Here is a 12682-nt window from a genome sequence, read left to right on the forward strand (position 1 = left end):
CCAAGGGGGGCATGCAGTTAGTGAAAAGTAGAGGCCCAAGGACAGAGCCTTGAGGCAGGCCATGATTGACTGGAGCAGAGGGGAAGTTGGGTTGATACAGTCCCAGTTATTCTATACAAATTCCCATAGATTAGCTAGTTTTGTGCTGTTCTTGTGTTTGCACAGTTTGGTGAAAACAGATGAGCCTAATCTACTATTATACATCCAGGGAGGCTTGTTTTGTATGGGGTCACGTGAAAGGAGATTCGTGCATGGCTACTTTTTGGCATACTTTGCAAAGACAACCATAAACCCCCATCACCAATACTTCATAACCTCCCTAAAAAGCTGCTTCTATCCATCCCATGACAGATTTTGCTATTATGAAACATCTTCTCTTGTTTTGACTTCTGTAACCGCATCTAATCCTCACGCTTTTGTATTGTGGTTAATAAAGACCCCTGATTGTACAAGAAATGACAACATGAATGTAAATAGGTGTGAATGCGGCCATATTGTCTCTTGTTATTTCGACAATATTATAGCTGAGATGAATGGCAGATAACACACTCCATGGTAAAATGAGGAACAAAATCCAAACTTCACTAATTAAACTGTGTCGAGACAGGGTTAGGGTTAAAATAAATACATTCTTGAGGAATGATTCTATATGAGGAACCATTTTTATTGGTCTCTCATGTCCAAAAAACTTGACCCGCCACCACCACCTTCACTCCAGACAGATGGTTAGGGCCGACTGCGAGAGGCCTCCCACCATTCCCGATAACAAGTTTCCTGGGCTATATAGGGCCACCGCGCCTGTAAACACACCAGCCTCAAATGGAGTGAACAGGTGGCCGTCCACACAGGACCACTGGTCACGTTGAGCGTCCACACAAAAAGTTGACTTGTGTGTATACGCTCGCGCTCCACATGGTGTGAATGCCTCAGACTCTGACCGAGAAAATATCAGAGCGAGAGGGGTAATCAAATCCAGACCTAAATGTTACTGCATAGCAAAACCAGTCCAAGGCTCTGACTTCAGTTGATTAAAGTTGTGAAAAACAAAATTTAAACCAGGCTGTCAATGTGGTCCCTGGTCAACACACTGCAAAACTGCTTCAAATTATACTTAATTTTCACCTATCTGCTTCACAATGATGAGACCACTCGCCCAGTTCTCTGAATGGCGTCATTTCCTCAGTCATCTATTTGTTTTCAGAGGCAGTATCCTCTGGAGGTGGGCCGATGATAATGTCACAGTGGAAGGAAAGTGATGGTCCGCCTCGTGTTTATGCAAGACTTTGGCATTTGTTGTCTTAGGGTCTGCCGTCATTGGCAGGCATGCTGCCACAGAGCCCTTGTCTATCCTTCACACACACACACACACACAGATATACACCCTCCCCACTCTGACCCATATAGGCGCTTTGAATTGCCCGTCAAGATAATCTGGGCCCCCTTCCCGGGAAGACCACTGGGATGCGGGCGCGCGGCGGTGTGTTTGCATGAAACTAAAAATGTAAGGACGCTGTCAGTCTCCGCGTATGCTTTGCTGCTGCTGCTGCTGCTGCTGCAGCAGCCGCTTGGATGCAGTTGAAAGAGGCGCATGGTTTAGTCTCCAGGTGGTTCTTCAGACTGTCACCGGTGGCGCAGGGAAGAGGATATGGAGGATTTTTGAATTTGGATTACTGAATCACACATGGGGGAAGGTGGAATTCTAGCTCTATTAATATCCTGCATGACAAAATCATACGCTATTTACAGCGGTTAACATCTACTGCGATTCGAACAAGCGTCTCCCGGCTAGGACACGAGAATCCTCTGTTCTGCAATGTAAAGGCAACACCAAGCGATTAAGTTAGGAGACCAAACGAAGTCTCCTTTCATACTGTGATGACTAATGTTCTGCCTGTATACGCTCTCTTCCAGCCTGATTGCATAATCCTCAGATTAATTAGCGGCCCGTTTTAGTCACTTCCTGTGGCGCGACCCTCAAATGGGCTCCCTCCGCAATCTGGCCTATCGACTTACAGGGTGCCAGAGCGTTTTCTTTGAAGGCCAAGTCGGCTTCAGAGGCAAAAAAAAAAAAAAAAACCTCTCTGATCTGGCGGCTAAAGGAAAGGGCCCCTGCAGCGTGCCATTCCAGACTGATAAAGAAACTAGAAAAACAACATTTGGGTAACACACACACTTGCAAGGGTATATAAAAAAAAAGAGGAATAATTTGGTTGTGAAAACAAGAGGCGGTACGGAACAATGACAATCTGGCTCCTTTGGTAATTTCCTGTCGGCGTTCATTCGTGTGATGTGGCCGTGACTGTTCTGCCGGGATCAATCAAACCTGCGAGCAGATGGCATCGCACTCCTCCGGCGGGGTTGGGGATTGTCGGAGCATTCTTTTTCTGGGATGGTAATTGGCCCGCCATGCCGCGGACCGGAGCGCGCTAACAGCCGCTGCCGTCGCCGCTGTGCGAGCGACAAACACCTATCGCTCTGCTTTTGAGCGGCTCGTAACGCGGTACCTGCGCTCCCGGGCTCCATTTAACATCTACTCCAACAGCCAAATGACGCTGTAATTAATGCGCTACAACTCCGAGTGCGCTCAACCTAGGAACAGCAACTCACGAATGTGACGTCGTCACAAACGTGCAAAATTTGGCCCAATTTTTTGTAGGCGATATCGCACTCTGGATCGGAGCTGCAGCTTTTAACGGGGTTTAGGTGCAAGAAGTTGTGTGGCTAAACGGAACCGTGTGTGCACACTCCCCGAGCTGCATAAAAAGAGAAACAGAGTAATTGCATGTGTATTGTATGAGTCCTTGTGTGTGTGTGTGTGTGTGTGCGTCTGAGACGCCGGGGCACTTCAAAGCTTTGATGTTGGAGCTCCTAAATGAGGGCCACCAGAGGTCCAGACTAATGGGACATCATGGTGAGATTAGAGGCCAAGTGTAGAAGGCTGACAACACAGCATTATGCATGTGTGTGTGTGTGTGTGTGCGTTTTCCTGTGTGTATTCTTTTTGCAATTAAAAGTGAAAGTTTGCCTTCGAGTCTCAGATGGAGTTTGCGGGGTAATTGGGCGGGGACGATTTCCGCAAAGCGCGCACCACCTACGTTGTTTATTAAAAAAAAGCAAAAAGCAAATAAAAAGGTGGAGACTTTCATTATACATATATGGTATAAATCCTTTATTAAATAATCATAACAATAATTATAATAACAATCATAAAAAGAGCATTTCTGTACAAAGACCCCTTTAAAACAACAACAACAGCAGTCCTAGCAGTGCGGAAAAAAAAAGGGGAGGTTGGGGAATCCTTTATCTTGGTTTATGGTTTGGTCCTCCCAAGCAGAAGGGGGCGCTGTGACTGTCGGCGTCTGATACCGGCTCCCAAGGCGAGCTGGATCCCCCCCGAGGCTCCAAGGCACTTTGAAGAGAGTCAGTGGGGGTCCAGAGATGTGGGCCTCAGAGGACAGAGACAGCGAGCGTGAGCGGGAATGGACGTGGCGGCGGCGCGATGAGTGCACGTGCGTGGCGAAGCCCCACCACGTGGATTCGCAGCAGAAGACCCTTCGTTTTTTTTCTTTTTTTTTTTTTTTTGAGCCTCGTGTTTTTCAGAGGGAGAGAAGATGTGACTCATGTTCTGTATATACACCCGTATATACAAGTGACGTGTGTGGATGTTCATGTGCGTGGGAGTCCAATGGCTTACGAGTCCATTCGGAGCGCACCGGACCCATGCGGAGCGGTTTCGAAAAACCGCCTCAGAATCGACACAAAGGAAATTAAAAAAACGATTCACAAGACAGGCCGCAGTCAGCCAGTCGGTTGAGGTGGGGGTGGCGTGTTTTAGGATAAGGGGTAGGTCCTTTAAGTCATGGCTTTTGAGGTCCACGTGCGGAAGAGGAAGAGACGCGTCCCTCCTCCTCCTCCTCTCTCGTCCCGGTGTTGCCTCAACGTTCCTTTTTCAACATTTTCCGCGAACAGTTTAAGGCTTGTCGCGTGCCTGGGCACACAGTCAGTGGATTGATCCTGTTTAACTTTTAATTTTATGGTCTCTTTTCTCCTTCAGCGGTCCCCCGCCCTTACCAGCAATCCATAGGTTGCACCGACCAAAGCTCCTTGACCTTTTCGCCATTAACCACAATGTAAACATGACCTTCTCTTTGACAGGAACCAGCAACAGTCTCCGACAACTAAATCTAACAATAACGTTTCTCTGTCATAAAAAGAATGTGCTAAAATGCCCTCCCCACCTCTAAACACACATATACTTTCTTTTTTTTTTTTTTTTTAAATCCCCGCCCCTCGCTCAACTTATCTGGCAACCGGCCAGAACGAAAACATTAAACAGAAAGAGAGGGAAGCCGGTGACTGGAAAGACCACGGACTGTCAGGAACTAAGAGGATAACTGAGGCCGACAGGTAGCAGAGTCTACGACGGAACGAAAGGGTCGACACGAAGGAGCTAAGTTCTAGGCCACTGTGTTCACATGTGATCAAAAAAATACGCTTTCTAAGCACGTTCCTAACCTACCACCTCTCCAACGCGACGCGTCTGCCTCTCTGCATGTGTACTTTACAGTATCCAGTTTCAAAACTCTTACAAATCTATGATTTATAAACAGTTCTCTTTTGGTGGACCACGACTCTGTAATTGATATGTGTAGATATTTAGATTTTGAGGCCTAACATCCCCGCGCCGGATCCGTCCACGTTGGCGAGTTTTCACAACAACAACCACCGACGCCGGACTTGGCCACTCTTTTCCCAAACAGGAAGTTCTCAGAAGAGGCAAGTGGCTTAGCTAATATCCTGGGGATGTGCATCGTCGAGGAAGTTAAACTGACACTAAAGTGAGCTGGAGGGGATGGAGGAAATAGTGAGAGGTTTTCAACGAGGGGGCGGTTCACGCCTCGGTGCAGCAGCGCTGTTGGTTGAGCTTGACTTTGTGCTTGAGGCCGTCGTACAGTTCGAAGTTGTAGTTCTCCAGCGTGGTGGAGGAGCGCGACGACAGGCCGCTGTAGGAGCAGGTGCAGTAGAGGAGGAGGCCGGCGCAGACGGCGCCGAGCAGGACGCCCAGGGAGCTCATGACGATGATGGTGACCAGGATGGGGTCCAGGGTGTACAGCCACGAGTTGTCCTTCTCGGAGTTGCTCGTCACCGGAGGCACGGACGACGGGGAGGCCGTGTTCCACTCGGGGAACTGGAGGCCTGGTGGAAAAAAGCAGAAAAGATATTTAGCAAAAAATAAAAAAAATAAAAAAAATTGAGGTGACAGAAGTGTGTCAGGACGTCTTTGAGTCTTACCTCCACCTAATGGGTCTCTATCGCTGGGTCCTTGCCCATCTCCGAACCCATTGGGTCTCTTAACTGTCAAAGACAAGCACAGGAAACGCATTTAAACGCGAATGCCGCCAAAATAAAAGCGGCCCAAAATGAAAACACATTTTGCCTCATTGAAACGGTTTAGAGATGTGACGCGCACGCTTCGAGATAGAAAAATATGACTTTATTAATAGAGAAAGACCATTGACATACATTCCTGCCAAACACACAGTCATCACATGTACTGACGGTATAAGACTGCTCATTCTGTGTAAATAAAAGTAATCACCACCACCGTTAAAACCACCAACACGGCTACTGTCACGTTTAAGATCGTTAGATGATTTAAAGGAGGCAACTTTAAGTGGCGACAGTCGTGCTTCCTGTGCAAAACAAAACAAAACAAAAAAAAATGACACGTGAGTGTGTGAGCGGTGGAGCTAGCGACGGCTGCAGCACTTTAGTTAAGCTCGAGTGTACTTTTGTGTCAGTGTGCGTGAGGGTGTATGTGAGCTTGCTGGGGCTTGGCAAGCGTTCAGGAGTGGGAGTAACTGCTTGGCAAGGCACACGTCTAGATTTGGATGTCTTTGATGGCCGGTGGCATTATTAATACCGTTTCCAGGGCAACTGACGTTGGCAGCGGGGCTGGGCGGTAGAGGTGCGGTAGATGGGAGGGAAAAGTGCTTACCGCAGCCTTAATAAATGTTATCTGTCCATTAACTAATTACGACTATTAGAGGCTTGGAGCGTAATGGTGTTGAGATGGATCAAGAGTGGGGTGTCCGGTCCCTCCCCCTCCCCGAGTTGATTTAAAAGCACACGGCGAGGGCGTGCCAACAAAAAAAAAAGAAAAAGAAAAGTGCAGGCTCTAAAACTGCGACAACAAATCGGGGCGCATTCTGCTGAGCTGGTGTGGGGTAGCAGGTGATGGATCAGAGCAAAGGCCTCACTTTCATTTAATATTTAACCCAGGGAGTTCAACCTGATTTCTGGCTGATGAGGGAGAGATTTGTGGCGACCTCGAGTTAAGAGTTGTAAGAAATTTGCCAATAAAACAGTCCCTCAGATGTGTAACTGTGAAGTGCATTAGCTGGTTATGTTAACAGCTTTCATGGCATCTTATGGCACTAGGGCAGGGGTCTTCAACATTTTTCAGGCCAAGGACGCCAACCTGATGGAGAGATTAAGTAGGGACCCCCTACCTTCTATATGTTTTCTATATTAAACTAGTGCTATTTATAAATATACATACATTATCATTTTTGCATTCAGTATTAAACTATCCCTTATCCCTTTCCTTAAATATGTGTTGGATTCGTGTTAATGTAAATTTAAACAAATTTAAATTTGTGGGGGAAAATTTTTAAAAATGTATAAAAATGTCTCATCAACCAAAGATTTTGCAACCGTTCTGCAGTAGTAATTGTGGATCCCCTGTTGAACACTTAAGCCTGATCCCTTTTCTAAAACAAGTTGGATTCATGTTAATGTGTGTTTAAAGAAATTTAAATTTGAGGGGAATAATTTCAAAAAAATGTATAAAAAATGTCTAATCAACCAAAGATTTTGCAACACCCCCTGCAGTACCTCTGCAGACCCCCTAGGGATTGTGGACCCCACTGTTGAAGACTTAAGCCTTATGCCTTTTCTAAAATATGTTGGATATATGATAATGTACATTTAAAGAAATTTAAACTTGTGGGGGGAAATTTAAAGAAAAAAATTTATAAAAAATGTCAATCAACCAAAGACTTTGTAACACCCCCTACAGTGCCTGTGCGGTACCCCCTAGGGCTTGCGGACCCCCTGTTGAAGACCTACGCCTTATCCCTTTTCTAAAATATGTTGGATTCATGTTAATGTGCATTTGAAGAAATTTAAATTTGTGGGGGAAAATTTTAAAAATGTCTAATCAACCAAAGATTTTGCGACCACTTTGCAGTGCCTCCGCGGACCCCCTGTTGAAGACATACGCACTAACAATAACGGGAAAAATCCTCAATGGCTGGAGCCCTGCTCTGCTTTTCATAATATCTTGGCTCCTTCTCAAGGGCGCTCATATACAGCAAAACACTCCACTTATGGCTTCCAGCTGTTCCGGCGGCATTGTGGGACTTGTAGGAGTATAAATCAGGGGAAAAGTGGTGATGGCAGACAGATGTGTCTATTTACAACCCTAAAAACAACAAGCACATATTCACACTGAAAACAAGACAAGGCTCGGCTCGGCGCGGCTTTCATCTGGGCAGCTGAAAGGCGCGGGGAACAACGGGAGTGGGTGGTATGGAGCAGAAATGGGGAGTGGAACAACGTGCTTTATTACACCAAGAGAATCAAGATGAGACACTAAACACTGAAGACGGCTGCATCCATCACTGACTGATGCCTTTATCAGGAGAAGGCGAGACGTTCAATCAAATGAGCTGGTTATCTCCATTTGAGATGCAGGACTTTAAGTATGATGGATTTGCATTCCTTTTGTCTTTAAATGTGCACATGCTTTGCTGAAAAGGACAATGGAAACATTTTTTTTTTTATTATTTTTCCCTCCTCCGTTACCTATTGGCACAACATCGCTAGCTATTCTGCGTTGTTATTACAGAGATACCAAGAGCTTTATTTTCTCTGGCTCGCCGGATCATTTCCACAGCTAGCACATCGAATGCCCCCCGGCCTAACAGTTTTCTCCTGCTTCTCTCTCTCAGCACTGTGGAGCTCCTCGTGTCTCTGGGGTCTTGTTTTAGCCTTGTGGTTTGGCAGCTCTGGCTGGCTCTCGCAAGCGGAACCGGCTCGACCTCCTCCTCCTCCTCCTCCTCCTCCTCCTCCTCTTCTTCCCCGGCTCACACATGTCCGCGAGAGTACGTCCGTGCTGGGGTCATTCCAGGAGGGCCGCTGGGGGCCGCGAGGAGCCAGACGGGCACTCAATGGTCCGAATCAAGCTGTTTCGGATAAATAACTCACTCCGACTTCAGTCCTCACATCAGGAGCGGCGTAGTGTGAAATGTCAACAGCGGACTCCTTAATGGAACAGAGAAGAAAACAACCAAAGCTACATCCTTCGGAGACAAGAGTGTTTCTTTGCAAATTTTTCACTTAGCAGCTAAAGGAGCTGGAGACGTCCTGTCAATCATGTCCCCCTCTGCCAAATCCAATACAGCTAAGTGTTTTTTTTTTTTTTTTTTTGTTTTAGCAGAGGGTGCGGTGTCGATCCCGGCTGTCCAGCCTCACTGTCAGGACTGGCTCCACCCCTGGGGTGGCCATACTGGAGGACCAGTTTGAATACTGGAAGCACTGCGAGGAGCTGTGATAGGCCACTGACAGCTGGCTCTTCTTGGTGGCCAGGTGTTGTCGGCAGCAACAGAGAGCTCTGACCAAGATGGCCACAGCCAGGAGAAGGAGGGCGCCCCCGGCGGCCATAATGTAATACCAGTGGATGGGCAAGGGAGGCACAGGAACGCCTCCCCCTGGTGGAGAGATACAGAGTAATTGGCCAGCGGGAAAAAGAGAGGAGCGGCACTTGTGTTACTTTCTACATGTGCTTTCTTCTCTAACGTCTATCCCTGTCTGTCTTCATCATACGAACAGCAGGCGTGCACCTCATACGAGCATGCACAAGCATGCCAGTTGCAAAATAAATAGATAAATAAATAAATCTCCAAGGCCATGAAAAAAAAAAGAAAATTAAATGCATCCACTTCTCTCAAGTAGCTTGGGTTGCAGTCGGAGGACGGGTTTTCACACCAAGATCATCAAGAGATTTGGTTTGAAATCAGTCCAATAGTTGATCCAATCCAATGCAATGCAATTCGCATTTTTTTTCTTTTCTTTTTTTTTTTTTTCAAAGCTCCAGCGAAATTACTTGGTGTGAAACGAAATAATTAGTTCTAAAAGCACCCACACACAGTGAATAATTAAGGAGCTCCGCCTTCCTCGTTCGCTGGCACAGGAAGTCACAAACAGCCCCCCCCTTTGCCCCCCAAACGGATACGGTCTCCGATCCATGCACGAATCGCTCGGACACCGCGAGGGGACGTCCGGCGTTCCAGAGCCCTCCCCGAGCCGACGTCGCATTGGGGTTTTGGTTACCGAGCTGGCTCGATTCGTTTTTGAGCACATAATTTATCTCTGTTCTGGCTTTTTCCATTTTCCCTTTTTTTTTCTCCCCCCCCCCCTCGTGCATCAACCTCCTTGGCCAGTCCTCTCCTCCTCAAGCCAAGCGCCGTCTCCTTGGAGACTATCTCCACAGATCCGCTACGCTGCTGCCCCTGGCTTGAACCCCCTGCTCAGATTCTTGGTAAGGACCTACTAAGCAGCTTCCAAGAAGCTTCTACTCCTCTCTGCTGTCCAAATCTAAAACAAACCCCTGAAGATGCTGAAAAGCTTAAGAAAAAAGAAAAGAAAAAAAAGCCCACGTGTGTGATCCAAGCCCGATGTGGAGAGCTGTATGTGAGATGTCACAATGAACTAAGGAAAGTGAAGCAGAGCTGAATACATCCTGATTTTTGGACCGTGTCACATAATTACAGCGGGAAATGGTGCGTGCCGCTGCTACTTCACATCGCACACACTCATTAGACAAAACCGAGTTGGGGGAAAGGAGAAGGAGAGAGCCGTGCTCGGTGCTGCTCAGTCACTCTATCTGATTGCATTTCCCCTGGGGGACGCTGGTGTGTGCGCGCGCACGGTGATATTAACGTGCGTGCGCGCCTGTCAAAGGTTAGAGGCGGAGGAGCAGAAAAGCCGAGGAAATGCGCACACATCACATCGAAAACCGCCGTGCTCTTATCTTATTGGGAGACATTATGAGATGCCAAAACGCTAACATCAATCTCATAGGGTCCCCCAGGATGCTCTAAATATTTTTCATGAGGCAGACAGTTATTTAAAACCCTTCAGGCTGCGTCAGGCAGCCGAGAACCGAGAATATGTGGCGCTTTTCAAACATCTGACTCCTTGAGGTGTGATGGATTTAGCTCGCCTTGCACACGGAGGGGGTTGCTCGCTCGAGACTAATCCTGTGTTTCCGGGGAGACCGACGAGGTAAAAGTTATTGCAAAGCAATAAATGAAGCCGGAAGGATACATTCATCTGACAAATTTAATCGTTTGGATCGTAGGTCTTCAACAGGGGGTGCGCGGCCCCTAGTGGGTCCGTGGAGGCACTCCAGCAGGGTCGCAAAATTTTTGGTTGATTAGACATTTTTTATATATATTTCTTTTACTATATTACCCCACAAAAGTTACATGTTAACATGAATCCAACTTATTTTAGTAAAAGGATGAGGAATAGCTTAATATTTAAAGCAAAATGCTAATAATAATGTATATTTATAAATAGCACTAGGCTGAGTTTAATATAGATCACATATAGTAGGCAAAGGGGTCCCCACTTAATCTCTCAATCTGTCAACAGGTGGTCCGTAACCCCTAGAGGGTCCACAAAGGTACTGTGGGGGGGGTCGCAAAACCTTTGGTTGATTAGACATTTTTTATACATTTTTAAAAAAAATTTCCCGCACAATTTTCCTGCATGTTGCACATGTTTGAAATGAAAAGAATGAACCTGTGTATTATTTGAATGGCTTAATACTGAATGCAAAATGATGATAAAAATAGATTTAATCTTTCCATCAGTTTGGGGGTCCTTGGGCTGAAAAATGTTGAAGACCCCCGGTTTAGACTTTTAGCCCAGGGTTTAGCATTTGGTTCGCATGCTGCCGCCGCCGATGGGATGAGTTTCAAACATCATTAATCTGGAATCACACAGCTTTCAGCAGGTTGCGCCGTCACAGTTTTTGAGGAGAACTCTTGTGCCACCAAGCAAAAAAACTCCCAGGCTAGTGCATACATACAAACACGGGCGGGAAGCAAGACCAGAGAGGAGGGTGTGAACGTCATACCGGAAGTGGGACTCACCTGGGTTTTCTGGAGAGAACGCCGCGAAGGGTTCTGCGAGGACAGAGAGACACGGGGGAGCAGAAAAGAGATGGAGAGAGGTGTTAGATGATGGCTTTGAATTCGAGGGAAAAGTCAAGCAAAATGTCACACAAATGTCACGAGACTATCGAGCTCCTCCCGAGGAAACTTAAGTTAATTCCTCAAATAAGTCTGAGGTGCAATTTTTTCGAGACGGGCTGCATCGCGGCGGGCAATTCAAGTTCACGCGTTTCAAGTTGTTTATCTGGACAAGTCCAGTTAAACTGGAGCGGGGTGCGGGATTTTTTTTTTTTTTATGTGCCTGGAATGCAAACACAAAGTGTCTCGGCTTGTGTTGGATAGTGTGTGAGAAAGAAAGAGAGGAAAGCAACTAGGGGGACTGGCGCCTTTTGGAGGGGATGCCAACGCACTGTGGAAAAACTCAACTGTTTCGGGTGATAAGCAGCATCCCAGCATGCTCTGGGAGTGGCGACGGAGGAGGGGGGGAGCGGGGCTGTCATCTTCCAAGCTGCTGTGCTGCTTAGACACTCGGGAGTCTCATGACGCGCACAAATGACTGATAGAGGACGCAACAGCAACAAGGGAGACGCGCACTTTCACTCAATTACCTCCTGATCTCGCTGTGGCTCGGCTCTAAAGCACGCTGGACCGGCAGGTTTTTGGCTCCGGACTCCTGGCTCGGCCTATGATCTGTTTAAGACCCTCTCAGAAGCCTCTGCTCGGGCCAGATTAAGGAGGCAGCGCACCCGGAAACTTGGGACGCAGCCCGTCTAGTAATTCCCTCTGACGGGTCGGGGGGAGAAAGCTCTGTTTACAAATACGACGGAGGAGCGAGATCGACGTGGAAAGGAGAGGAATCTAATGAAACATAGATTAGCATCGCGGGGGCCCACGGGGCGTTTATGGCCTAGTTTTCTTATTCTTTTGTGGAGGAGGAAAACGGCGTCCCTCCCGCTCCTTCCTCCTTTCATCTCCGCGTTTCGGCTTCGGGTGGAGAGAGGCTGTCTCCGAAAAACTGGGAAGTTGAGTGAGTGGAGGGGAGGACGGGAGTGTTGGGAGGGCGTTTATGTGTGTCGCCGTCTAAGGGCCCGAAGGCTGCGAGAAGAAGAAGAAGGAGGAGGAGGAGGAGGAAGGGGTCATGGATGAGTGTTCCCGCCTTGAATACACAAATTTGTATGACTTACGCGTGCACTCCGTCAGGGGGGAGTTGGGGTTCATGTGGATGTTGTCTATCCAGATGTGTCCTCTGTTGCTGTGCGCGAGGAAGCCCTCCATCACCACCTACCGAAGCCACGGCGGGAGGATGAGGAGGAGGAGGAGGAGGATGAGGAGCGAGGGGGAAAAAGTTGAGAAAGAAGAAAGAGGAGACGGGATGACGGGATGATGGGGAGTAGCAGAGCAAGAGGAAGCGGTGGCGAATGGAGAACGGGGACAAG

General features: G+C 47.6%; 1 protein-coding gene across 3 annotated transcripts in view; it reads right to left on the minus strand.

The window, feature by feature from the left end:
- Window positions 1-3154: 3154 nt before the first annotated feature.
- nrp2a (neuropilin 2a) overlaps window positions 3155-12682 on the minus strand; it is a 54805-nt gene continuing 45277 nt past the window's right edge. The window contains exons 15-18 of one of the 3 annotated variants that reach the window (XM_047576992.1): window positions 12431-12527; window positions 11226-11258; window positions 5293-5355; window positions 3155-5196 (exon numbers count right to left, since the gene is read on the minus strand). In XM_047576992.1, coding sequence (XP_047432948.1) covers window positions 4892-5196; window positions 5293-5355; window positions 11226-11258; window positions 12431-12527 — 498 coding nt within the window. In that variant the 3' untranslated portion in view covers window positions 3155-4891. Of the gene's footprint in view, window positions 5197-5292; window positions 5356-7831; window positions 8775-11225; window positions 11259-12430; window positions 12528-12682 lie in introns of those variants that run through there. The other 2 variants (XM_047576993.1, XM_047576994.1) reach the window with 2 other exon arrangements.

The sequence above is a fragment of the Mugil cephalus genome, chromosome 23, assembly GCF_022458985.1.
Source record: "Mugil cephalus isolate CIBA_MC_2020 chromosome 23, CIBA_Mcephalus_1.1, whole genome shotgun sequence".
NCBI classification, from domain to species: domain Eukaryota; kingdom Metazoa; phylum Chordata; class Actinopteri; order Mugiliformes; family Mugilidae; genus Mugil; species Mugil cephalus.